The 27,764-nt window shown below is 44.8% G+C and overlaps 1 protein-coding gene across 1 annotated transcript in view; it reads left to right on the top strand.

The window, feature by feature from the left end:
• The window catches only part of dock1 (dedicator of cytokinesis 1), an 850,868-nt gene that overhangs the window by 579,301 nt on the left and 243,803 nt on the right, over positions 1–27,764 (top strand). Inside the window, exon 29 of the mRNA XM_072479204.1 lies at positions 17,333–17,391. Within this exon, the coding sequence (XP_072335305.1) occupies positions 17,333–17,391 (59 nt within the window). The remainder of the gene's footprint in view (positions 1–17,332; positions 17,392–27,764) is intronic.

Genomic DNA, 27,764 nt, shown 5'->3' with positions numbered 1-27,764 from the left:
GGTCCTCGAAGATGCCGGCATCGCCGAGAGTCCCATGATGTCGCTGTCATGCACATTCCCTGGGAAGCGTGCATAAACGCGCATAATCCAGCAGTGGTGGTCACACACAAGTTGAACATTCAGGGAGTGGAACCGCTTCCAGTTAATGAAGGGTATGCCCTGATGCCCCCGGTGTGTGCGAGGCAACATGCGTGCCATCTGTTACCCGCTGGACCTGGTATATCCCGGCAATGGCAGAGAATCCTGCTGCCCGGGCATGTTGATGGGTTTGGTCCTGCTCAAAATTAATATAGTCAGCTGCCCGGGCATACAGTGCATCCGTGGCCTCATGGATGCACTTGTGGGCTGTAACAGAGGAAATTCTGTACAATACCCTGCTCGAACCCTGCCGTGAAAACATTGTATAAAATTTCAGGGCTGCGGTGACCTTCACAGCCACTGGGAATGGGCATCTTCCTCCTCTGCAGGGTGCCAAATCTATGAGAGCCAAACACAAGTGCCGCACCATCTCCTTCTTGAAATGGAACCTCTTGCGGCACATGCAATTTGTCATCTCCTCGTACGACCAATGACAACTGTGCACCTTGGGTTGTTACTGGCACCCCCCTCTAGGTCTCTCCCTGGCCTGATGGGCGGCCGGGTTTGCAGGATATACGGTAGTCCTCTGCACATAGGTTGCAATCTCCAGACCGTCTACGCTGCTGCTGCCTTCTCCGGTATTTGTCCGCCTGGGCTGCCACCAGCACTGCTACGGGGCCAACGACACCATCCATTGTAGTTTCTATATGGAATTGGAGACGGAGGGATCAGGACTTCCATCCCGGGACCCTCATATCCCTGAGCCTCCCCCCACCCTTGCATGTCCTGTCTTCTCTCAAGTGCCACCCACCTAGCCAGCATCCTGCTATGCATACTCACCCCCGGCCAGAGCAGGAACCCCCAGATCTTTGGCAGGCACACACGGAAGACCGTGCTGAGGTACCCGACACTACGCACTCACCCTTTGGTTGCGAGGATTTCACAGTGCTGAAGGTTCGCTCTTGGCTGTTTGATTGTTGGCTATTGCATCTGTGATGCTAACGCCCCAGGGTTCATATAAAGTGTTCAGACCTCCGTTTGATTGGAAAGCTAGGCAATAACACTTGTCTGAGACATTTTTTAAAAATTAATTTACGAATGTGCACTTCGCATGTTAGGCCACATTTATTGCCTATCCCAAGTTGCCCTTCAGAAGGTGGTGGTGAGCTGCCTTCTTGAACCGCTGAAGTCCCTGAGGCGTAGGTACACTCTCAGTGCTGTTATAGAGGGAGTTCCAGGATTTTCACCCAGTGACAGTCGGGGTGATAAGTAACTTGGTGATGAACCTCCAGTAGTGGGGTTCCCAGGTGTCTGCTGCTCTTGGTCCTTCTAGATGGTAATGGTCGTTGGTTTGGAAGGTGCTGCCTAAGGAACCTTGGCAAGTTCCTACGGTGCATCTTGTAGATGGTACATATGACTGCCTCTGTTCTTCGGTGGTGGAGGGATTGAATGTTTGTGGAAGGGTTAACAATCAAGTGGGCTGCTTTGTCCTGGATGGTGTCGAGCTTCTTGAGTGTTGTTGGAGCTGCACTCATCCAGGCAAGTGGAAAGTAGTCAGGAGCTGAGTGATCCTGGCGGAAAGCTAACTGAGCGTCCGTGAGGAGGTTAATGCTGAGTAAGTGCCGCTTGATAGCACTGTTGATGACTTTGCTGATGGTGGAGAGTAGACTGAAAGGGAGGAGGAGACCGAGATGGATCATCCACTCGGCACTTCTGGCTGAAGATTGTTGCAAATGCTTCAGCCTTGTGTTTTGCACAGGTGCTGGGCTCCTCCATCAATGAGAATGGGGATATTTGTGGAGTCTTCTCCTCCAGTGAGTTGTTTAATTGTCCATCAACATTCATGGCTGCACATGAGAGCTTAGATCTGATGTGTTCGTTGTGGAATCACTTAGCTCTCTCTATTACTCGCTGCTAATGCTGTTTGGCATGTTGCAGCTTCAGCAGGTTGATACTTCATTTTTAGGTACGCCTGGTGTTGCTACTGCCTTGCTCTCCTGCACTCTTTCAGGCTTGACCCCCTTGCTTGGTGGTAATGGTAGAGTTTGGGGATATGCTGGGCTATGAGGTAGTAAATCGTGGTTGAGTACAATCTGCTGCTGCTGATGGCCCACAGCACCTCATGGATGGTCCAGTCTTGAGTTGCTGGATCTGTTAGAAGTCTATCCCATTTAACACGGTGGTATTGCCACACAACACAATAGAGGGTGTCTTCAATGGTAAGACGGGGCTTTGTCTGCACAATGGCTGTGTATTGGTCACTCCTACGATACTGTCATGCAAGTATGTTTTTCCCTCTTGTTCGTTCCCTCACCACCTGCTCCAGTCCCAGTCTAGCAGCTATGTCCTTTAGGACTCGGCCAGCTTGGTCTGTGGTGGTACTACTGAGCCACTCTTGGTGATGGGCATTGAAGTCCCCCACCCAGAGTATATTTTGAGCCCTTGCCACCTTCAGTGCTTCCTCCAAGTGGTGTTCAACATGGAGGAGTACTGATTCATCAGCTGATGGTGGATGCTACGTTGTAATCAGCAGGAGGTTTCTTGCCCATTTTTCAACTGAAGCCATGAGACTTCATGGGGTCCAGAGTCGATGTTGAGGACTCCCAGGGCAACTCCCTCCCGTCTGTATACCGCTGTACCACCATTTCTACTGGTCTGTCTTGCCAGTGCGACAAGACACACCCAGGAATGGTGATAGTTGTGTCTGGGACATTGTCTGTGAGGTATGATTCTGTGAGTATGACTATGCCTGGCTGTTCCTTGACTAGTCTGTGAGACAGCTCTCACAACTTTGGCTCACGGCCTCAGATGTTAGTAAAGAGGACTTTGCAGGGTCGACAGGGCTGGGTTAGCCGCTGTCGTGTCCGGTGCCTGGGTCGATGCAAGGTATTCCGTCCGGTTTCATTCCTTTTGCATGTTTTTGAAGTGGTTGAATACAATTGAGTGGCTTGCTGGGCCATTTCCGAGGGCACTTAAAAATCAACCACATTGCTGTAGGTCTGGAGTCACATGTAAGCTGGACCAGGTAAGGATGGACGATTTCCTTCCCTAAAGCACGTTTTTTTACGACAATCAAAAATGTTTCTGGTCATCATTAGAATATTCAGGGCTTGAGAGGGTGAAATTGTGTGGCATTTCACAAGCTACAACCCACAAGTGGTCCGCGATGTCACGGATGCACTGTTTCCCCGGGCAGCTACCTATATAAACTTTGACCTGGCCCAAGCCCAACAAGATGCCCGGGCAGCAGAGTTCTCCACCATGCCCCAGGTCCAGGAGGTAATAGATAGCATGCATGTCCAGGATGTCAGGGGGTGCCCTTCATCAACAGGAAGCGGTTCCACTCCCTGAACGTCCAACTTGTGTGCAACCACCACATTAAGATCATGCACGTGTGTGCACGCTTCCCAGGGTGCATGACCACTACATCCTGGGGTAGTCGGAGATCCCCAGCTTCTTCGAAGACCACTCCAGGATGGCCGATTTGTTCTTGGGGGATAAGAGGGTGTGTGGGACCTGGCACCAGTATGGAGGCCAGTGACTAATGCAGGGATCCATTTGGCCACTCGGGCTGTCATCGAGATGCATCGGACTGCTTAAAATACAGTACACTGCAGTACACCTCTCAGAGCGTCTCCCACTTTGTGGTAGTCTGCTGTGCCCTCCAGTGGGGTGACATGCTGGCATGTAAGGAATCTCTGAGGAGGAGGACGTGGTGCCACCGAACCAGGACGGGCTGGAAGACGAGCCCCAGGGGGACCCACAGGACTGGATGGAGTTGAGACGGCAGCAGCGAGGGTTCGGCATGCCCGGAGGGCCAGGGAGGCCCTCATCCGCATCCGCTTCTCAGAGGACATGGCTTTGTCCGTCATCTCACCCACTTCCCTCCCACCACTCCTGCACACCTGTTCCCGTGTCCCCCACCCTGCCCACGTCACCCAACCCAATCCCCCCCCCCCCAACCATCCTGTTCTGCCTTCCCAGGGTTTGTTTTACATCACCCGAGGGTTATGGGCTGTGTCGGTACTGTCACCAGGTCACTGTTGGAGGCAGCTGGGCACTGATGCTCTGCTATTAATGCCATGGTTTGAGTCCTGGCTGTCTGCTGAGTGCGAGCTGACACCCATCACCTGCACTTGGATGCCGGTGGGAGCAGCACCCTTGGGGACTAGAGGCAGTTGGGGTCACAACTGTGCATCAATAAAACACGTTTCACCCGAGACATGTGAAGCTTCTGGCACATTATTCTGCACTGCAGGCTGACCTCCAAGCCCCTGCCCCAGACCCCTGGACATGGTGGTATAATGGGGAGATGCCATGCGCATGGTCATAGGTTGGGAGGGGGGGGGGGGGGGCGGGGGGGGAGGGGGGGGCAGGGTCAGCATCAACCCACCCATGTGGCCCGGTGGAGGCCGTTGATCATCTTAAGGCACTGAGTGCCGATCCTCACGGTACCACTCCCCGAGCTGACAGCCGCTGCCACTTCCTCCCAGGTGACATTGGCTGTCCTGTGGCTGGCCGTCCAAGCCCCTCGGGGGAACAGGGCATTCTGTCTGGATCTGACCGTATCCAACATTCTGGCCAGGTTGGCATCCCCGAATCGTGGGGCTGGTCTCCTCGGTGGTATGGCTACGAGTTGTGTGGGGCTTGCTCTGCGGGATCAGGTTAAGTGCTGCTCCCCATTGTTAGCAGGGAGCTGGTGGGCGCACTCCCGACAAATCTGCTGGCGGGACAATCATTTGCAGTGTGAAGCCCTTGGGAGCCTTGTTAAGTGGACCAATTAACGTTTGGTACCAGTGAAGGCCTCGCCTCGCCGACTGTCGGGAAGCTCGCAGCAGTCCCCATTCACTACCACAGTTTGAAAAGTTTCCGTTAAATCACGCCCTGTGTCTTGAATCTATTACATGACCTTGTGTTTTCATATTTCAATTACAGTAGCAATTTATGCTAGTAATTGATGTTTCATTGCCAGTATGTCCAATTCCAAGAGGCTTAAAATCTTTACTTTTGTCGATGTGAATTACACATAATGCAGTTTGATAGCTATGAGTGATCTTTCTTCATGATGTGCACCTCATTGCCAGTGAACGGCTATTCCTCAGGACTTGAGGGAATATTGAACCGTGTGTCACCTTCATTCAGTCTAATCTTGATTTGTTTTCACAGCTTTCTCCTATACATCATTTACCAAATATGGACTGGAATAGATGCTTGCCTGACTGTCAACTGCAGTGGCATAAAAATATATAAAATTAGGAGCATGAGTAGGCCATTCGAGCCCACTCCGCCATTCATTTTTTCTTACATAAATTTAGAATACCCAATTATTTTTTTCCACTTAAGGGGCAATTTTAGCATGGCCAATCCACCTAACCTGCACATCTTTGGGGTGTGGGAGAGAAACCCATGCAGACACGGGGAGAATGTGCAAACTTCACACGGACAGTGATCCAGGGCCGGATTGAACCCGGATACTCAGCACCAAAGGCAGCAGTGCCAACCACTGCGCCGCCATGCCACTCACCACCATTCATTATGATCATGGCTGATCATCCAATTCAATAGCCTAATCCGCTTGCCCCCATATCTTTTGATCCCTAAGTGCTATATCAAATTGCTTCTTGAAAACATATAGGGCTGAATTCTCCGCTGTCGGGATTCTTCGTTTTGCCGGCAGCCCGGGGGTTTCCTGACAGTGTGGGGCTGCCCACAATGGGAAATCTGATGTGGCGGGATGGAAAAAAAAAACCAGAATCTTTTGGCCTCAACTACTTCCGATGTTAACTAATTCCACAAGCCAATCAATTTTGCACATTGATCTCTTATGCGGGAGTTTGTCAAAAGCCTTCTGAAAGTCCAAATATAGCACATCCACTGGCTCTCCCTCTGCAACTCTACCAGTTGCATTCATGAAGAATTCCAGTAGATAGGTCAAGCACGATTTCCCCTTCATTAATCTATGCTGACTCTCCGATCCTGCCACTATTTGCTAAGCCCTCTGCCATAAAATCTTTGATAATGGATTCTAGAAGTTTCCCCACTACTGACGTCAGGCTCACTGGTCTATAATTCCATGTTTTCTCGTTACCTCTCTTTTTAAATAGTGAGCTTACATTAGCTACCCCCCAACCTGCAGGAACTGTTCCAGAGTCTATAGAATCCTGGAAGAGGACCACGATTTCTAGAGCCATTTCCTTGAGTATCCTGGGATATAGATTATCAGGCCCTGGGGATTTATCAGCCTTCAATCCCATCGATTTTCCCAACACCATTTCTCTACTAATATTAATCTCCTTCAGTTCCTCCGTCTCACTTAAACCCTGCTTTCCCTGACATTTCTGATGTCTGATTTGTGTCCTCATTTGTGAAGACAGAACCAAAGTGTGTGTTTCTTTGCCCCCTGTTTCTGACTGTAAAAAGCCTACATTTGTCTTCACCAATCTTTTTCTCTTCACGTTCCTCTATAAACTTTTCCAGTCAGTTTTTATGTTCCCTGCAAGCTTATTCTTGTGCTCTATTTTCATCTTCTTAATCAATCCTTTGGTCCTTCTTTGCTGAATTCGAAGCTGCTTCCCATCCTCAGACCTGTTGTTTTTCTTGGCCAATTTGTATGCTTCTTCCTTGGATCTAATACTAGCTCTAATTTCCCTTGTCAGCCATGGATTGGCCAACTTTTCCATTTTACTTTTGTGCCAGATAGGAATAAACAATTGTTGCAATTCCCCATGCACTCTTTGAATGTTTGCCATTGCCTATCCCGTCATCCCTGTAAATAACGTTTCCCAATCTATCATAGCCAACTTACACTTCAAGCCATCGTGGTTTCCTTTATTAAGATTCCGGACCCTAGTCTCAGAATTAACTACTTCACTCTCCATCTTGATGAATAATTCTATCACATTATGGTCACTCATCCCCAAGGGTTCTCACACAACTAGATTGCCAATGATTCCATTCTCATTACGCAGTACCCAGTCTAGGAAGGCCTGCTCCCTAGTTGGTTCCTCAATATATTGGTGCAGAAAACCATCCAGTAGACACTCCAGAAATTCCTCCTCTTCGGTATTGTGGCTAATTTGATTTGCCTTATCTATATACAAATTAAAATCATCCAGAATTACAGATATCCCTTTATCGCATGTGTCTCTAATTTCCTGTTTAATGCCATTCCCAACATCACCACTGCAGTTTGGGGTCTATATACGACGCCCACTAATGTTTTTTACCCCTTGGTGTTTCTCAACTCTACCCATACAGATTCCACATTGTCAGAGCTAGTATCTTCCCTCACTATTGTGTTAATTCCCTCTTTAACCAGCAGTGCAACTGCACCACCTTTACCTTTTTGTCTGTCTTTCCTAAATACTGAATACCCCCGGACATTCAGTTCCCATCCCTGGTCACCCTGCAGCCATGTCTCTGTAATCCCAATTGTATCATATCCGTTTACATCTATTTGTGAGATTAGTTATCCTCAGTGGCAGATCTGGCGGAAGATACTCATATTGTATCAACGGCTGTGATGGTGGATGAAGGCTGCAGCGGTTGGGAAATCCCCAGTCATCGAGGTTCTCTTGCCACTGGCATTAAGGCACAAAGTCTTTAAGCTTCTCTTTTTAACATTACTTGTCTTACTTGTCTTGCTCCCAATATTTTTCACTGTGGCCCTGTTTGAATTAGGCTCTTGGTTTCTCTGCCTATCACTTTTCTTATTCCCCTTTCTGTTCTTATTTCCTTGCCTAGGTTCCCACCCACCCTGCCATTTTCGTTGAAACCCTCCCAACTACTCTAGAAAATAAATACTCCCCCAAGGTCATCAGTCCCATTCCTGCCCAGGTGTAGTTTGTGAAGTTTGTGTAACTCTGTACATCATCTCCTGGGTAAAACTCCCTTACAACGCTCCCATGGTGAGCGTACGGACCAACAACACCAACTCCCGATACTTCCAGCTGCACAGGGGCACCAGACAAGGATGCCCACTGTCCCCACTGCTGTTCGCTTCAGCGATTGAGCCACTAGCAATTGCGCTCAGAGCAGCAAAAAGCTGGAGGCTGATCCAAACAGGCGGCAGAGAGCACAGAGTCTCACTCTATGCAGATGACCTGCTCCTCTACATTTCGGACCCACAAAGCAGCATGGACGAAATCATCACGCTCCTGAAAGAGTTTGGCGCCTTCTCGGGCTACAAACTCAACATGAGCAAAAGCGAGATCTTCCCGGTACACCCATAAGTAGGTGGGGCAGCACTAACGGGACTGCCGTTTAAACAAGCCCGACACAAATTCCGCTACCTGGGGATCCAAATAGTCCATGACTGGAAAGGGATCCACAAATGGAACCTCACCAGTCTGACAGAGGAAGTAAAATGGACCTGCAAAGATGGAACACGCTCCCATTCTCCCTCGTGGGGAGAGTCCAGACGATCAAAATGAACGTGCTACCCAGGTACCTCTTCCTATTCAGATCCATCCCGATCTACATCCCCAAGGCCTTTTTCAAAGCATTGGACAAACTAATCATTGCGTTCGTATGGGGGGGTGGGAAGAATGCTAGGATCCCAAAGAAGGTCTTACAAAAAACAAAATCCGGGGGGGGGGGGGGCTTGCCCTCCCAAACCTACAATTCAACCACTGGGCGGCGACGGCCGAGCAAATAAGGGGATGGATCAAGGAGCCAGAAACCGAATAGGTGCATGCGGAGGAGGCCTCCTGCAGGGATCCTCCCTCCGGGCCCTCGTCACTGCAGCACTCCCATCCCCACCCAAAAAACACTCCAGCAGCCCAGTGGTAACAGCCACCCTCCAGTCCTGGAACCAGCTCCGGCAGCAATTTGACCTGACCAAAATGTCGGACAAAGCTCCCATCTGCAACAACCATAGGTTCACACCAGCGCTGACTGACGCCACCTTCAAAAGGTGGGGGCAGGACAGAGGGACACTGACAGTTAGGGACCTATACACTGACGGCAGGATCGCAACAATGGACGAACTTCCAGCTAGCCAGGGGGAACGAGCTAAGGTACCTGCAACTCAAAGCCTTTCTACGAAAGGAGACAAGGACATACCCACAACCGCCACAACAGATATTACTGGAAGAGTTACTGGACGCAAGCATACTAGGTTAAGGAAACTGTAGCGACATGTATGACCGACTGGTAGAAGGGGCCGACACGGTACTGGACGCAACAAGAATGAAGTGGGAGGAGGACCTGGGTATCGAAATAGGGTGGGGACTCTGGAGCGAAGCACTGCATAGGGTCAACTCCACCTCCACATGCGCAAGGCTCAGCCTGACGCAACTAAAAGTGGTACATAGAGCCCACTTAACAAGAACCTGTATGAGTAGATTCTTCCCGGAGATGGAGGATAGATGTGAACGGTGCCAAGGAGGCCCGGCCAACCATGCCCACATGTTCTGGTCTTGCCCCAGATTGGGGAGTACTGGACAGCCTTCTTCGAGGCAATGTCCAAAGTGGTGCGGGTGAGGGTGGAGCCATGCCCGAAAGTGGCAGTCTTCGGGGTTTCAGACCAGCCAGATCTATTCCTGGGGAGGAGGGCAGACGTCCCTGCCTTTGCCTCTCTGATCGCCCGCCGTAGAATCCTGTTCAGCTGGCGGTCAGCAGCACCACCCAAAGCTGCAGACTGGCTGTCCGACCTCTCAGAATCTCTCCAAAAGGAGAAAATCAAATTCGCCATCCAAGGGTCAGACGACGGCTTCCACAGAACGTGGGAGCCATTCACCTAATTGTTCCGGGACCGGTATGTGGCCAACAAACAAGCAGAAGAATAGCCAGGTAGCCAAGAACCAGGGGAAAGTAGCGAAAGCATGAGAGGGAGAGATAGACCGGGAGAGGTGGGGGAGGAACAGCTAAATCTAAGAGGAAGGAAAGGCAAACCGCGAGGGGGGGGTGGGGGGGGGGGTCAGAAGCAGAGGGAAGAGACAGGGAACAATAGAGGGGAGGTGGGGGGAGGCAGGAAAACGTTAACAAACTTGGCATCCACAGGAACAGAGGAAAAGGAGAAGACAGCCAGAAGACGGGAGGGCCGGCTGAAGCGGAAGTGAGCACTAAACGACTACATTATTTGATTTTGTATTTCTCTCGTGTTACTTTTTTTTACCCTTTGTGATTTGTGTGTGTGTGCCCTTTGCTTCTTCTATATCTATATATGTGTACATAACGGCAAATATACTTTGTTCAAAAACCCAATAAAAAACATTTATAAAAAAAAAAACTCTGTACGTCAAGTTATGTTTTAGTAGAGATTAGATTTTTCTGTTACGCCTGGGGTTCACCCATTTCCTGGATGCAATTGCAAGCCTAAAGGCACAGAGACCTATTTCAGTGATCTTTGCCCCTTTTACTTTTCCTTGAGATTTCCAAGGCAACCTGGGGCATGACGAGGATGTGGCTGCTGTAAGTCGGCAGAGGCCAGCATTAGTATGCAAAAAGAGATGAGATGAGGCATTTTCAGCCTAAATTCATGATTAAATTTTCATATGCAACGCACAGCCAGGAGATAAGCCTGAACCCAGGGACAAGAAATGGTGACAGTTCTGGGCCTGGACAGGTTGAATATGCTGCACCTGTACAATTCAAGGGCAGATACCAATTGACCCCACACTGTATAGAATATTGTTTGACAATTGAATATACTGTCGCAGTTATATTTGTGTCCAGCAATGCAACATTTTAACAAAGCTGACTAAAAGTGACTGCAGTTGCAAATCAAACTTTGATTGCTGTTGAATAGATGAAGATACAGATGTGCGTGTGCATATTCTAAAGCATGCAATGAACATAACTTGCACTGGCAATTGGAGGAAATATGTCTTGATAGTAAACAGTGGACAAAAAAGTTGTTTCTGTTTCTTAGAAATGTATAGATTACAAAGCAATAGGCAGCACAAGATTGCTTTATCAGGTGAGCTTGCAACACTCCTTGTGCTTTATAATGCATGGATAACAGTACTTGACAGACGATAGGCCCAGTTCCAGTGGCAAGGGAACCTCGATGACGGGATCACCCAACCGCTGCAGCCTTCATCCACCATCTCAGCCGTTGATACAATATGAGTATCTTCCGCCAGATCTCTAAAACCGAGAACTGCCCTTGTTGACCATGAACTCAGGCACTTCAACATGGATGTCGCTACCCTGAAGGAGACCCAAAGGGTAGCTGAGGGAAGATGGCAGTGATTACACCTTCTGGAGAGGAAGAGCCGAAAATCAGCCCAGGACGCATGGGATTGGATCGAGAACAAACTCGTCAATCAACTCTCAGAGGTCCCTGTCGGCATCAATAATAATAATCTTTATTGGCACAAGTAGGCTTACATCAATGCTGCAATGAAGTTACAGTGAAAAAACCCTAGTCGCCACAATCCGGTACCTGTTTGGGTACACAGAGAGAATTCGGAATGTCCACATTACCTAACAGCATGTCTTTCAGGACTTGGAGGAATCCAGAACACCCGGAGGAAACCCACGCAGACACGGAGAACGTGCAGACTCCGCACAGACAGTGACCCAGCCAGGAATCGAATGTGGGACCTTGGGGGCTGTGAAGCAACAGTGATAACCACTGTGCTACCGTGCCACCTCACGAGCGCTTCATGACTCTCTGTCTGCAACTTGTCAAGAACCAGCAGACAATGGTCGTGAATGCCTAAGTCACACCCTTGAGACCAACACTGAGTCCAAAGAAGTCTTCTACTCCATTCCAAAACCATACTCTCCAACATTCAGAAGGAGGATAAGGTCATCCTCCTTGGCTACTTCAATGCCAGGGTTGGAAATGACTCCCAATTCTGGAAAGTAGCCATTAGAAAGGAAGAAATTGGGAATTGCAACTCCAACAGAGTTCTCCTGTTCATCAATTGCACTGCACACCAGCTTGTCTTCACTAACACAATGTTCTGCCAAAAAGACAAGTTCAGAACTTCCTGGAGACATCCACGATCAAAGCACTGGCACATGATCGACTTCGATTTCATCCAATCTCGAGGCCAAAAGGATGCACTCATCACCAAAGCAATGACCAGTGCAGATGGTGGCTGGAAAGACCACCAGCTCATCCACTCCACTATGTTCATCAAACTCCAGCAGAAGCAATGGGAGATGAAGAACCAGCTCTGGAAAAAAAACAACATTGAGCAGCTTCAGGAGCCAAGCATGCTAGTGAACTCCAACAATGCCTTCTTCAAAATCTCCATTCTAATGGAGTGAAGGAAAACTGGAAAGAGCTGAAGACAGCCACCATCTCAAGCTTTGAAGAAACCCATCGACTACAAGACCAGGAAACACCAAGGCTGGTTCGACAAGAATGCCCACATCATCCCAGACCTCACCAACAAGGAGAAAGCTCTCAGCGATTGGCAAAACGATGCAACCAACAAGATAAAGAGGAGAGCTCATAAATCAACAAGTACAAAGAAGAACTAGGTAAGTCAGGAACCAATTCAGACTAAGAAAGCTAAGGAGCTGCAACTCCTCTCCGCCAAGCATGATACCTCGGGCTTCTCAGTGCTTCCAAACACCCAAGGCCTCAAAGCGATGCAATGTAAGGTCGGAACTCTTTTGAGAAACCAAGAAATCATCAGCTTCCGATGGAGAGAACACTTTACAGAATCTTAAACTGTGATACAATCATAGATGAGGATGTGTTTGAGGAAATACCCCAACTCCTCATCAAAGATGACCTTGGACTCCCGCCAAGTGTGGACGAAGTCAAAGCCACCATTAAACATGAAGATTGGAAAAACTGCAGGAATGGACTGGATTCCAAGGAAAACTTTTTTTTTTTTAATTTAGAGCACCCAATTCTTTATTTTCTACAATTAAGGGGAAATTTATCATGGCCTATTCATCTACCCTGAAGATCGAATCCGGTTCCTCGGCATCGTGAGGGATTCCAGAAGAAACTTGGAGGAGAAGAGATCAGCTGTCATCTCCATCAGCTGTTCCTGAAAATCTGGGACAAAGAAGAAATTCTTCTGACCCTCAGAGATGCTGTCATCACCACCATCTTCAAGAAAGGAGACAAAGTGATTTGTGGGAACTACCGAGGAACCTCCCTACTCTCCATCACCCGAATCCTCGCTAGGCGACTTCTCCCAGTCTCTGAAGAAATCCTTCCGGAAAGCCACTGTGGCTTCTGACCAAATTGTGGAACAGCGGACATGATTTCCACTGCTTGACAACTTCAAGAGGAATGCCAGAAGCATTCATCGATCTGACCAAGGCTTTTGATTCAGTAATCAGGATGTGCTATGGAAGACCCTATCAAAGGCTGGCTGTCCAGGAAAATTCATCAACATCCTCCATCACCTCCACGACAAGATTTCGGCAACAGAAATAAGACAGGAAACTTTGAGGTCCAGATTAGAGTCGAGCAGCGATGTGTCATGGCCCCACCTTTTTCTCCATGACAGCCTACTTGTGACAATAACAATTATTATTATTATCTTCATCGCCACCATCCTTTACCTTGTCAAGAACAAACTCCCCAGTGGAGTGGACATCATCTACAGGTTGGACGGAAAACTTTTCAACCTCATCCGGCTGAAATCGAGAAACAAACGATACTGACATAACTTCAATATGCGGGATGACATTGCCATTTCAACTCTCTCAGAAGAGAATCTCCAAGCCATGCTTGACACCTTCATGGAAGCATACCAAAGAACCTGTCTCAGCATCAACCTCAAGAAGACTCAAGTCAGTTCCCAACCTACCCCAGGGCAAGATCCAGTCTCTCTCCATAAAGGTCGACAGAGAAACCCTATCAAACATGGAACATTTTCCCTACCTGAGAATCCACCTCTTATCTGAGGCTGACATCGATGCGGAGACCCAACATCATATCCAATCCAATGCCTCCTTCAGATGCCAAAGGACGAAAGTCTTTGACAACTACAACATTCGTGCTGACACCAAAATCCTTGTGTACAAGGCAGTCATCCTTCCAACTCTTCTACATGGCTCAGAAACCTGGCCTACATGTAGGCGCCAACTCAAGGCTCTGGAGAAGTACCATCTGAGTCATAGAATTTACAGTGTAGACGGATCCATTTGGCCCATCGAGTCTGCACCAGCACTTGGAAAGGGCACCCTACTTAAACCCACACCTCCACCCTATCCCCGTAACCCAGTAAACCCACCTAACCTTTTTGGACACTTAGGGCAATTTTAGCATGGCTAATTCATCTAACCTGCACATCTTTGGGCTGTGGGAGGAAACCGGAAAAAAAACATGCAGACGAGAGAATGTGCAGACTCCACACGGACAGTGGGAACGGGAATCGAACCTGGGACCCTGGAGCTGTGAAGCAACAGTGCTAACCACAGTGCTACCCTGCAGCCCTCAATGGCGTCTGAGACGGATTCTCCCAGCATCAGCTGTGAGGACAGGCTTACTAACATCAGCCTCCTTGAAGGAGCCAAGAACACCCGCATCAAGGCCATAATCATTCAAAACCAACTCTTCTGGACCAGCTTAGTATGTCAGAGTCCTGACTGCCAAAGCAAATCCTCTTAACTAGCTCAAGGAAGGTTCCTGAACTAGAGGAGGAGTAAGGAAGCACTACAAAGACACCCTTGAGGCTTATCGCAAGAAATGCAACATAAAATCCATCATCTGGAAGACCCTTGCTCAGAAGGGACTTACCTCGAGGAACCTTTTGATTGAAGGGTCAAAGTTCTTCAAGGACACCCAACGGCAAGAGAAGGTCTGGAAAAAGGAGCCCGAGAAAGGAATCCCAGCGATCTAACATTCAAGGACTGATCCCACCTCCCAGAAACACCTGCCAAGTGTGCGTTCGAAGATGCGCTTCCACGATCGAGCTCATCAGCCTCGCAAGGACCTACAGAACCTGTGACCCGTCACACAAAATTTCTTAGGTGGACCAAAGAAGACGATAACATACTGAAAGGCAAAAGGCTGTGCTATTCTAGGACAAATAAGAAGCAAACCTGGAATTTGAAAGAATTACGAATGATGAATCAAATAATTGGCAACAGTGGTTTTGTCATTAAGACTTTGAACTTCCTGGCGATTGCTTTATTAAATACATTTTAATGCATACTAATAATGCAGTCAAAATATTTTTATGATTTTTATATTAATTAAGTGTGGAACTGTGAAAATTATCTCTGTTACTTGAGGCTGAGATGAAAGCTAAATCAGTATTTGAACATCACTTAGAAACCTCTGGAAATGTTTTAGTTGTTAAACCACGTTTTATATTTTTATGACTATGCTACTCTCTGAAGATGTAAATACCTTATGAAAGAGTATTTAGATTATTGGAAATTATTTGAGTATGGAGAATAAAGAGTCAAATCATACTGAATTTAAAAAAGACTGATATTAACTGGTTGGTTAGTTAAAATTCAGAACATAATATCAAACAAAACTCCACAAAGGATTCAAAATTCATACAGAAAGGCTTGTTATTTGTAATCGTATCAATCAAATAAAAGCTTACCTTTCAAAAATTAATTCCTAGCTATTTTTCTTCTACTTTATTTTGTGCTTATCACAGTGGTGGGTATTAGAACTAGGAAATGGAGCATTTTCCACTTAACATACACATTATGGGAATCAAGCATTCCCACGCCAGGCATAATGGTTGCAAAGTGAAACTCTTTTTGCTCTACCCCTGCAGCCTACACCTTAAGAAATTGTCTGCTAGTGGATCAGTGCGATATTGAATTTGTTTCTCACGCCTATGATGGCCAATGGGAACTGCATGGAGGCTACATAAATTAGTTTTACTTGGAATCTTTATTATATGTGGACCAAGAAAATTTTTCTTCACATCAGTTGTTACCAGGTTTGAAATCCTGGGCGTCATTCTCCGACCCCCCCAGCGGGTCGGAGAATGGCCGTTGGCCGCCGTGAATCCCGCCCCCGCCGGTTGCCGAAGTCTCCGGCACCGGATATTCGGCGGGGGCGGGAATCGGGCCGCGCCGGTTGGCGGGCCCCCCCGCTGGATTCTCCGGCCCGGATGGGCCGAAGTCCCGCCGATAAATTGCCTGTCCCGCCGGCGTGGATTAAACCACCTTTTCAACGGCGGGACAAGACGGCGTGGGTAGGCTCCGGGGTCCTGGAGGGGGCGTGGGGCGAACTGGCCCCAGGGGGTGCCCCCACGGTGGCCTGGCCCGCGATCGGGGCCCACCGATCCGCGGTCGGGCCTGTGCCGTGGGGGCACTCTTTCCCTTCCGCCTCCGCCACGGTCTCCACTATGGCGGAGGCGGAAGAGACTCCCTCCACTGCGCATGCGCGGGAAACTTTCAGCGGCCGCTGATGCTCCCGCGCATGCTCCGCCCGGGGATGTCATTTCCGCGCCAGCTGCAACAAAGGACGTTTCCGCCAGCTGGCGGGGCGGAAATTCCTCCGGCTTCGGCCTAGCCTCTCAATGTTGGGGCTCAGCCCCCAAAGATGCGGAGCATTCCGCACCTTTGGGGCGGTGCGATGCCCGTCTGATTGGCGCCGTTTTGGGCGCCAGTCGGCGGACATCGCGCCATTGGGGGAGAATTTCGCCCCAAGTGTTATAGGAGAGTGTCTAGTCCACTGTACTCTTCCCCCTAATCTGTTCCCCAAATTCTAGCCGCTTTTGATTGGCAGACAAATTTATTTAAACGATAATATTATTTTAAAAAGCAAAATAAGACATCCTCAGGGCGGCACTGTGGCACAGTATTTAGCACTGCTGCCACACGACGCCGAGGACCCGGGTTCGATCCCAGCCCCGGGTCACTGTCCGTGTGGAAAGATGTGCAGGGTAGGTGGATTGGGTATGTTAAATTGCCCTTTAATTGGGGGGGGGGGGGGGGGGGGGGGGGGGAAGACATCATCCTGTAGAAGGTGCCCAAGCTGCAGCCAAAAAGAAGCTTCTGGAAACACTCAGCAGGTCAGTCAGCACCTGAGACAAGCTAACGTTTCAGTCGGCCCCTTCGTCCTTTTTTCAGGACTATGAGATATTGCAGATGAGCAGCATATGAAAAGAAACAGAGGAAATGACAGAGCCCATTTTGTGTTTTTTACTTTTGCCATCCTTTTGAACTGCTCTTTTTAAAAAACAGATGCTGTCTGATCTGCTCAATGTCAACAATATTCTCTCTTATGGGATCTTCCTATGTGTGTTTTAGCTGACAAATTTTATTCCTTGGAAACAATTAGTTATGTATTCAAACAAGCAAAATATTACAGACATCAAAGTAAATTTTTATCAATGATTTTATTTTTACTCAGATATGGTGATATGAGGAGACAAATTGGATTTGAGATCAGGGACATGTGGTATAACCTTGGTAAGTTGTACTTTTGAATAAATATTAATGTTTTTTGATGCAATAAATCCATAAACTTTCTGCCTTAGCTCATCGTCTTTGTCAGGATAACAGTTAATTAAATAATTGTTTAAAATGGATATTAATTTGGAGTGGACAAAAGAAGCCGAAAATAGAAAAGTTCATATTATATAGTGCTTCCCATTTTGAAAATTAGTCACTTTAGAGGCAAACACGGTAGCTAATTAGTGTACAGCAAGGTAAATAGTAGTGAGATAAATTACCTGTTAATCAGTTTTGTTGTTAGTTGAGGGATAAATGTTGGTCAAAATATCATGAAAATGCCTCAATTCTTAAAAAAAATCCAAATCTTTAAGTATCGGCTATGGTAGCAAAGCGGTTATATTACTGGAATAGTCATACAAGACCTAGCCTAATAAATAATCAAGAGACGTAAGTTCAAATTTCACCATGGCAGTTGAGGCATTTAAACTCAGTTATTTAAAAATAAACCTGGCATAAAAAGCTAATATCAGTAATGTGGCTACAAAATAAGCATATTGTCAAAAAAACTGATCTGGTAAATTAAGGCCTTTTAAGGAAACAAATGTACCTTCCTTATCTCTCCTAGCCTATATGTAACACAAATGTGGTTGACCCTTAACTGTACTCTGAAATGGCCTTGTAAGCCAATTTTTTGTTTCAAGAAGGTGACTCATCACCCTTTCTCATGGGCAATTAGGGGTGGACAATAATTGCTGGCCTTGTCATACTTCATAATGGCCAACCCCTATGAATGAATAAATTAAGAATAACTTTCTATTCACAGTTCTGTACAAACTTTTGACACAGAGGTAAGAATGCTCCAATTGAGAGTGACATTGACAGAAACAATTTTATTTTTATTGTCTTATCATTCTAATTGTCAGTATCTTTCTCTTCTAATGGGATTAATTAAGGATCATTAAAATCCCTTTTTATTTTACTGATTTAAAAAACTTTTTTCCGGTTCTATTTTTAAACATTAAATCCAAATGAAAAACAAGAGGAAAAATTTGGAACCTAGAAACCTGGTTAAGTTTTAAGAATACAGGTATCAGTAAAATAATTTTTTATTCAGAACATCAGTGTAATATACAGTGACATTCTGAAGCATTCATCAATAAAATACCATGCTATTACAGCAAATCACATACATCAATTCACCATAAAATGTTAAGACAATCGTCCCCAAACTAATGCTGATGTGCCCATGAAAAAACCTCCCAAGTATGAGAGGACTTTGATCTGGTCCTTTAATGGTAAGGTATGGACAAGGCTTTGAGTGCAGTGAAAATGATGCAAGTATGAAGGTACATTATAATTCACATCTGGAAGGAAGCAGTTTTGATGCTGAATGATTTTTGTTCAGCAGGATATAGGGTAAGTGATAGAAACATTGAGCATTATCAAGCCCTATTTCAGAGATTATCGGTGCAGTAACCTGTTCTTTGACTGCCGGGTTCAAAGCTAGATCTTACAGACCTGATGGAAATTTCCCCTTCCCCGTCCATGGTGCCAGCATAAAAATATACTGCATTACATATGATTATTATAATACAATGCAGCATCAAATTTACTGCAAACAATCCCAGAGGTGGTTTGATGCTCCAGAGACACACTGCCTTTGACTCAAACTTCATATTGCAAAACAGCAGCAAATGGACACTAGACATTAGCAAAATATACCGATTTTTAAAAACTAGAAAAATAAACTGACCAAATCATTCAAAAAAAAACTTTATGCACCTGCAATGTGCACGAGACAAAGCTAATTATTTATTTTCCAAGATTCAATTAATAAGTGCTTCACTGTTCTGGACAAATTTATTTCCAAATTCCGGTTTCCCCCTCTCCCTCTACTTCCATACACCAGCAGTCCTCCTCTCCCTTATTTTAACAACGTAATCTTGGACTCACCGTGAGCAACAGTATGGAAAACAAAATCAGTGCAATATAATAAATTCAATAATTTTTGATGTCTGAATGACATAATAGATCACTCAAAATTCACTTTCATATCTTGATATTGCTTTAACTATTGAATTGCTTTGCAATATTTATTCTTCTAGTCCTGCTGATGGTATCCCATTGACAGTGGCCGGATCAGATCCCGCCACCAGCCAACAGTGGGCCGCCTCCTGCCACGGAGAAACACACCACGGGGTGCGCAGAAATACTCCCACCCAAGTCTTATTACTTAGCTACTAAACTGTGACACCCAAATGCAAGATCTAGTGCCACAGTTCATCAGTCACAGACAGCATATATATTGTTGATCTAGTGAGCGTTTGCATGTATCATGGTATAATTTCTCATGACACTGGCCATGTTTGATATGTGATAGGTCCATTACGGGACCAAAATATAAGTAAATAAAATGCAGGTCTTTACTATGGTCTCAATGGCTGAACAGTGTTGCTTCTCTTCAGTGACCACATGATACAAGCACTGGATAGTAAGCTTCAACCTTATCCATGTTAAGGAGTCTGTCTGGTAGGTGTAAGAAGTAGATGTAATTTGAACCTTTCAATTTCTTTCAATTGTGTTTTTTTTTGCTTTTACTGCCGATGAAAATTGTAATTGATGTCATGCGAATGTCACTTTAAGAAATGTTTGGCTGCTCGTGTTACTGCAGTGATGTCAGAGTGTGGGTGGAGTTGAGCTCTGGCTCTGCTTTTTGGTTTACTTTGAGAAAAGCTTGGGTGTGTCTGTGTTTTATTTGATTTTGCTTCAGTGTTGGAGCTGAAGACAAACAAAGCAGGTGTACTGTTGTTCTCTCTGCCATGAAACGACTATCTCTTGATCATTTGGTGAATTCAGAATTATAAATGTTCTCAGTAGTGAATTTAAACCTGATGTGCTTCTGTTAAAAGGTGTTTCTTTTGTCTTCTGGACATTGTTTGGAAATTTATTAAGGATTACTTAGTGTTGTAGTCGTTGGGGGTTGTATTTGAATTAATGGTTGCTAAGATGTTCACTATGTTTTAAAAAGGTTAACTTGAGTTCATAGAATAAATATTGTTTTGCTTTAAAAAAAATACTTTTCCATTTCTGCTGTACCACACCTGTAGAGTGGGCCGTGTGCTCCCCATACCACAATCTATTAAAAGTTGTGGGTCAGGTGAACTCCATGATACACTTTGGGGTTCTCTAAACCCTGGCCCATAACATTGGATAGAGCCTACAATGCACCAGTGACTATCCATTATTTATATCTGGAGAATAAAGGATCTGTGAAGGCATACAAACCAGCTGCCTTTATATGAGTATAGGAACAAGTTTATGTCATTCAGGTCCTCAAGTCTGTACTGCTATTCAGTTAGATCATGGGTGATCTGTACCTCAACTCCATTTACCTCCTTTGATCCATGTCCATTGATATCCTTATTTAAGCCTTATATGGGAGAGAATCCAGAATCCACAATCCTTTGTGTGAAGAGGATCTCTTGATTTCGCTCATAAATGGCATTGCTCAACAGATAACTGCAAATAGGAGCCAGAAGAAATATCTGTAGACCAACAGGTTGGCTAGAAAGACATGTTGCAGGGGGGGGGAGTAATTTAGATTAGAGTAGGGGGTCAATAAGGGTGGGACCTGTACTATGTTTATGGTTTCATGTATATTGTTTCTTTTGTTGTTGTCACTATACCAAAAATACCTCATTAAAATGTTTATTAAAAAAATAGAAAGACAAGTTGCAATAAACCATAGTTTTACGTAAGTGCCTGGGCCACTAAATATATTTGTCCTATACCCAATATCTATCGATATCCTGGAATGAATCTGTTGTTACAACTTACTAGAGTCACATCTGTACAGCAGAACAATTTTATAGGTAACCAGCTTAACCCCATAGCACTCCTCACCCAACAAGCATTTTGTGCTGGGTGTCATATGAACATCCGAATTAGGAGCAAGTGTAGGCCACTCGGCCCCTCGAGTCTGCTCCGCCATTGCATAAGATTATGATTGATCTGGTTGTAACTTCAACACCACATTCCTGCCAAGCACTGAAACCTTTCACTCTCTTGTTAATCAAGAATTTATCTCTTTCTGCCTTAAAAATATTCAAAGACTCTGCTCCACTACCTTTTTAGGAACAGAGTTCCAGAGACCCACGCTCCTCTGAGAGAGAAAAAGTTCTCCTCATCTCTGTCTTAAATGAACAACCCCTTATTTTTGAATGAATATTTATATTTATAGTTTTCCATTTTACATTTAACCACAAGACACAACCCCAAATCCCCAAAATCTAGTAGAGTACAGAGTGATCATTATTTCGCATATGCAGAAAAGAAAGACCAGCAAATACCCATACAAACGGTTCAGATTATCAATCATTGTAGTCGCCGTCTTCTTTCATATGGATAATGAAAGAATACAAGAGAGTGGGAGATCTCAGAATAACAGAATAAAGTCAAGAGCACATGACCACAGTACACGCTCTCCTCCAAAGGACAACAAAGACAGAGCTACACAATATACAGGATCCCTTATGGTGTAAAATACAACTAATTGGGACCTAAAGCAGCATCCAAGCAATGAAAGGATACCCCATAAAAAGGGGAACATCAGGGTACCTCCAACGGTACAAGATGTGGCTTGACAGTGCACACGCCTGTATACAGGAGCTAGGAAGCCAAGGATTCTTACATCATGCCAAGATTCGCAACACAACAAACCTCACTCCTCACCAGCCAAATCAGAGGCACCATTCAGACCCTGCTGTCACTGGCAAACTTAAACCACTTCCACCAAGGAAAGTCCCATCAGCAAGGAGATGAAGAATTATCAAGACACCCATTAAGAGGAAATCTCGGGAAAAATACAATTCTCCTCCTTTCAACAGGATAAGCAAATCAGAGCCTGTATTACACCTCATCTACCAAATAAAAAAAAGGAAACCCCAGAGAGAGAGGAACACCAGGATTAGCCAATGGATGTTAGACCTGGTCTAGCAAAATACTTCCGCTGCCCGCTCCCCAAATCACCCCCGCAGGACAACCCAAGCCTCAAGAAAACAGTCTGGAGGTCTCTATGAAAGACCATTTGGAGGACGGCGACTTACTCCTCCATCCATCCTAATCTCCAACCAAAGAAAGACTCTAAAACCGTTGGTCCGAAGCACTCAGACTCTCATTCAGGCCTTGTAGCCAACAGAATACTACATCCAGTGGTACCAAATTTCAAAAAGGGGAGTAGTCCAGAATCCCTCAAAAGGGACATCTCCGGGAAGGGACACCTACTCTCACGCCCAATGTACCTTCTAGTTGACAAGGATAAACCTAGTTACTACTGCTCTGACCTACTCAATCAAGCTAAACTAAGATCAACGACCCACTAGAATAGGGGCCGACAGGACAAGCATACTCACATCACTCTTATTCACTGAACAAAGCAAACTACCCCTACCTGTAAACACCCCAGAGGCACCATTAGGGCCTGCCATCAGTGAGATTCCACCCATTTCCCCTCATCACAGTAACACCCACAACAGGATGATATGTCCCCCGTACATTCCATGAGCCAAGTAATCGAGTAACCATTGTTATTACTCGCACATAGGAACAGGAGTAGGCCATTCAGCCCTCAAGTCTGTGCCATCATTTCGTGAGATTGTGTTTGCACGAACCTCAGCCCGACTCCAATCCCACCCCTGCAAAAATAAGAAGTGCCATGTTCAGGGATGGGACTTGGGATTTCAGACTCACCTGGCAAATTTGCCATGATGGAGAGACTCTCCACTGTGACAAGAATCTCAGCCCTTGTGTCTATCTTTTGGAGGAAGATACATAAACCTCCCTCCCAGAAATACTAGAGAACAAAGGTATTCACAAAAATTAGGAACTCAAAAAAATTAATATTAGTAAAAAATCAATACTGAGAAATTAATAGGATTGAAAGTGGGTAAAACCCCTGGACCCAAAGCATTACAGAGTGTTCAAAAAGACGGCTGTACAGAGAGTGGATGCATTTGTGATTATCTTTCCTAGATTGTGGAACGGTAACTGGACATTGGAAGGTGGCAAATGTTACCCCATTATTTAATAAAAGAGGAGGAGAGAAAACGGGGAATAACAGATATTGTTAGCCTGACATCAGTAGTCGGGCAAAAATGCTAGAATCTGTTGTAAAGGATGTGATAACTGGACACATTGGGATTGGGCAAGAGTATACATGCGTTTGTGCAAGGCAAATCATGGTTTCCAAACCTGTTGGTCTTTTTTGAGGCTATAACTGGATGAATAAGGTAAGGGTGAACCAGTGAAAGTGGTGTATTTGGATTTTCAGAAGGCTTTTGACAAGGTCCCATGCAAGATGTTAATACATCTCTAGTTAGGGGAGGTATTAGCATAGTGGTATTATCACGACTAGTAATCCAGAAACCAGGCATAATGCCCTGGGGACTTGGATTCGAACCCCACTATGGCGGTTGCTGGAATTTGAGTTCAATAAAGAAAATCTGTAATTAAAAGTGTAATGGTGACCATGAAACCGTTGTCGGGTGCTGTAAAGACCCCCCTGGTTCACTAATGACCATTAGGGAAGGACGTCTGCCATCCTTACCTAGTCTGGCCTATATGTAACTACAGACCCACAGAAAATAGGCATAAAGGGAATTTAGTGAGGTTAGGTGAGTGGGCAAGAACATTGCATATGGAACATAATGTGGAACAAAGAACAATACAGCACAGGAACAGGCCCTTTGGCCCTCCAAACATGTACCGGCCATGATACCACCCTTGGACAAAGCCCTCAGCACTTCCTAGTGCCATATCCCTCTATACCCATTGTCATGTGAGAGTACTTTTAAGACATGGATGTTTAAGCAATGTACCTTTAAGAAAACAGTGATGTCAGAGAGTGGGTGGGGCTGAGGTTAGGTCAACCATTTAGAAATGAAAAGTAAACTGTTAGATTTGGCAAGAACATTGCAGTTAACATTACATGACAAAATGTGAAAAGATGAGGTAATTATGGCGGTTGTTAAGCATTTAAAGTTGCCTGAGATAGAGTTTGACTCATTGGAAATGGCAAAAATTCAGTTGCAAATTAAACAAATGGAACATGAGAAAGAATTAAAGCGGCTGGAATGCGGGAGTGAGAGAGAGGAAAAAGAAAGAGAAAGAGAGAGAGAGGAAAATGAAAGAGAAAAAGAGAGAGAGGAAAAAGAAAGAGAGAGAGAGGAAAAAGAAAAGGAGAGAGAAGAAAGGAGAAAAGAAAGAATAGCCCTAGCAGAACAAAAAGAAAAGGAAAGGGAGATACAGATCAGGGAAAAAGATAAAGAGAGGGAGTTTGAACTTAAGAAAATGGCCATGAAACATGACAATCTGTTAAAATTGGCAGACGTAAATGGAAACGTACAGTTGGATGATAGTAATGAGGATAGTGAGACAGAGCGTCATAGTCGAAGGCTTGGTGGGAATCTATTTAAATATGTCCAAGCATTGCCAAGGTTTGATGAGAAGGAAGCGGAAGCCTTTTTCATTTCATTTGAGAAGGTAGCTAAACAAATGAAATGGCCACAGGACATGTGGGTGTTACTGATTCAAACAAAGCTGGTAGGTAGAGCTAGTGAAGTATCTGGAACGTATGAGGAGGTGAAGAAATCCATCATAAGTGTATATGAGCTAGTGCCTGAAGCTTCCAGACAAAGGTTTAGAAATTTAAGGAAAGAATTTGGTCAAACATTCATGGCGTTTGAAAGGCTCAAACAGAGTAATTTTGATAGTTGGATCAGGGCTTTGAAAATAGACCAAACGTATGAAGCTCTCAGAGAAATTATACTTTTGGAGGAGTTTAAAAATTCAATTCCTGAAGTAGTGAGAACTCATGTGGAAGAACAGAGGGTTAAAACTGCGAGATGAGCAGCGGAAATGGCAGATGATTATGAATTAGTTCATAAATCAAAGATTGGTTTCCGACATCAGTTTCAGCCGGTGAGGGATAGAAACTGGGGACTTGAGAAATACTCAAAAGGTAAAGGTGATCTGATGGGAGATAATAAGGAGTGTACCTCAAATGAATAAAGAAATCCAGGAAGGTGGAAAAGAAATTAAAAATTTCAAATGTTTTCACTGTAATAAACTAGGCCATGTAAAGTCACATGATGTGGTAAAACAGGATAAGACAGTGGGGTTTGTTAAAGTGGTAAAGGAAAGCCCAAGTGAAGGAGGTGCAAAAGATTGTACAGCCTGATCAAGAGGTGATTGATAAGAAGGTGCCGGATGTCTTTAAATAATTTACTTGTGTGGGTAAAGTTTACTCATGTGTATCAGGAGGAGCAGGTAAAGAAGTCACAATTTTAAGAGATACAGGGGCTAGTCAATCTTTACTGGTAAGAGATGAGGAATTAGGTAGTTTGGGAAGAATGTTGCCAGAAAAGGTGGTGATATGTGGATTCCAGGGTGAGAGGAGTAGCATTCCATTATATAAGGTAAGATTGGAAAGTCCAGTGAATAGTGGTGAAGTGGTAGCAGGAGTAATAGATAAACTATCTTGTCCAGGGATAAGTTTATCTTGGGTAATGATATAGCTGGATCGCAGGTGGGAGTGATGCCTACTGTGGTTGATAAGCCAGTGGAAAATCAGTCAACTGAAGTGTTGAAGGACGAATATCCTGGGATTTTTCAAGATTGTATAGTAACAAGGTCGCAAAGTCACAGGTTAAGACAAGAGGAGAAATCAAAGAGTGAAGATGAAGTTGAAGTGCAATAATCAGAAACGATTTTTGATCAGATGGTTGAAAAAGAACAAGAACAGGTGGAGGATGAGGCGGACATTTTTAGTTCAGAAAAATTGGCAGAGTTACAACAGAAAGATGCAGAAATAAAATGGATATGTCAGAAAGCAGATACGGAAGAGGAATCTGAGAGTATACCAGAGTGTTAGTACCATAAAAATGATGTCATGATGAGAAAATGGAGACCTGTACATATGCAGGCGGATGAGAAGTGGGCAGAAGTTCATCAAGTAGTATTGCCGATAGGGTATCGAAAGGAGGTGTTGCGAGTTGCGCATGAGGCACCAGTGGGAGGTCATTTGGGAATAAGGAAAACTCAAGCTAACATCCAGAAACATTTTTATTGGCCTGAACTACATAAAGATGTAGTTAAATTTTGTCAATCATATCACACATGTCAAGTGATAGGGAAACCTCAAGCAGTGATAAAACCAGCGCCCTTAATACCCATTCCAGCGTTTGAGGAACCTTTTACAAGGGTCCTAATCAATTGTGTAGGACCGCTTCCTAAAACAAAAAGTGGGAATCAATATCTTTTGACTGTAATGGATGTGTCTACTAGGTGTCCAGAGGCCATTCCAGTACGTAATATTACAGCTAAAAGGATTGTGGAGGAGTTACTTAAATTCTTTACTAGCTATGGACTACCCACAGAAATTCAATCGGATCAAGGAACAAATTTTACTTCAAAGTTATTCAAAGATGTTATGGATAGCTTGGGAATAAAACAATTTAATTCAACTGCGTATGGAGAATTAGAAAGGTGGCATCAGACATTAAAGACAATGTTGAGGGCTTATTGTCAAGATTATCCAGAGGATTGGGATAAAAGAATCCCATTCGTATTGTTTGCAATTAGGGATGCACCTAATGAGTCTGCCAAATTTAGTCCTTTTGAACTAATATTTGGTCATGAGGTAAGAGGACCACTTAAATTGATTAAGGAAAAATTGGTGGGTGAGAAATCAGAAATTACACTATTGGATTACGTGTCAAATTTTAGGGAACGATTAAATAGTGTAGGTGAATTGGCTAGACAACATTTGAAAGTTGCACAAAATGTGATGAAACGGGTAGCGGACAAGAAATCCAAAGTTCGTAGTTTTGCCAGTGGGGATAAAGTTTTAGTGTTGTTACCAGTGGTAGGGGAGCCTTTAAAAGCTAGTTTTTGTGGACCGTATCAGATTGAAAGGAAATTAAGTGAGGTGAATTATGTGGTAAAAACACCAGATAGAAGGAAGACTCACCGAGTGTGTCATGTGAATATGCTTAAAAGGTACTTTGAAAGAGAAGGAGAGAAAAAGGAGGTTTTAATTATTCTAATGCAAAGTGACAAACCAAATCCAGATGACTGTGAATTTGACATACCTCAAATTAAATTGGAAAATGAGGATGTTCTTAAAAATTGGGATGAATTGTTAAGTTACCTTCCAGAGGAAAAACGAACTAACCTGAAAGAGCTATTGATATCACATGGGCAAGTTTGTAGAGATAAATTGGGAAGTACTAAAATGGCTATACATGATGTAGATGTGGGAAATGCTGTTCTTATCAAACAACATCCATATAGACTTAAGCCTTTAAAATTGGCACAGGTTAACAGAGAGA

Source organism: Scyliorhinus torazame, chromosome 16 (genome assembly GCF_047496885.1).
Source record: "Scyliorhinus torazame isolate Kashiwa2021f chromosome 16, sScyTor2.1, whole genome shotgun sequence".
Lineage (NCBI taxonomy): Eukaryota > Metazoa > Chordata > Chondrichthyes > Carcharhiniformes > Scyliorhinidae > Scyliorhinus > Scyliorhinus torazame.
Note: the sequence above shows the minus strand (reverse complement) of the source record. Positions and strands in the feature narration are given on the sequence as shown.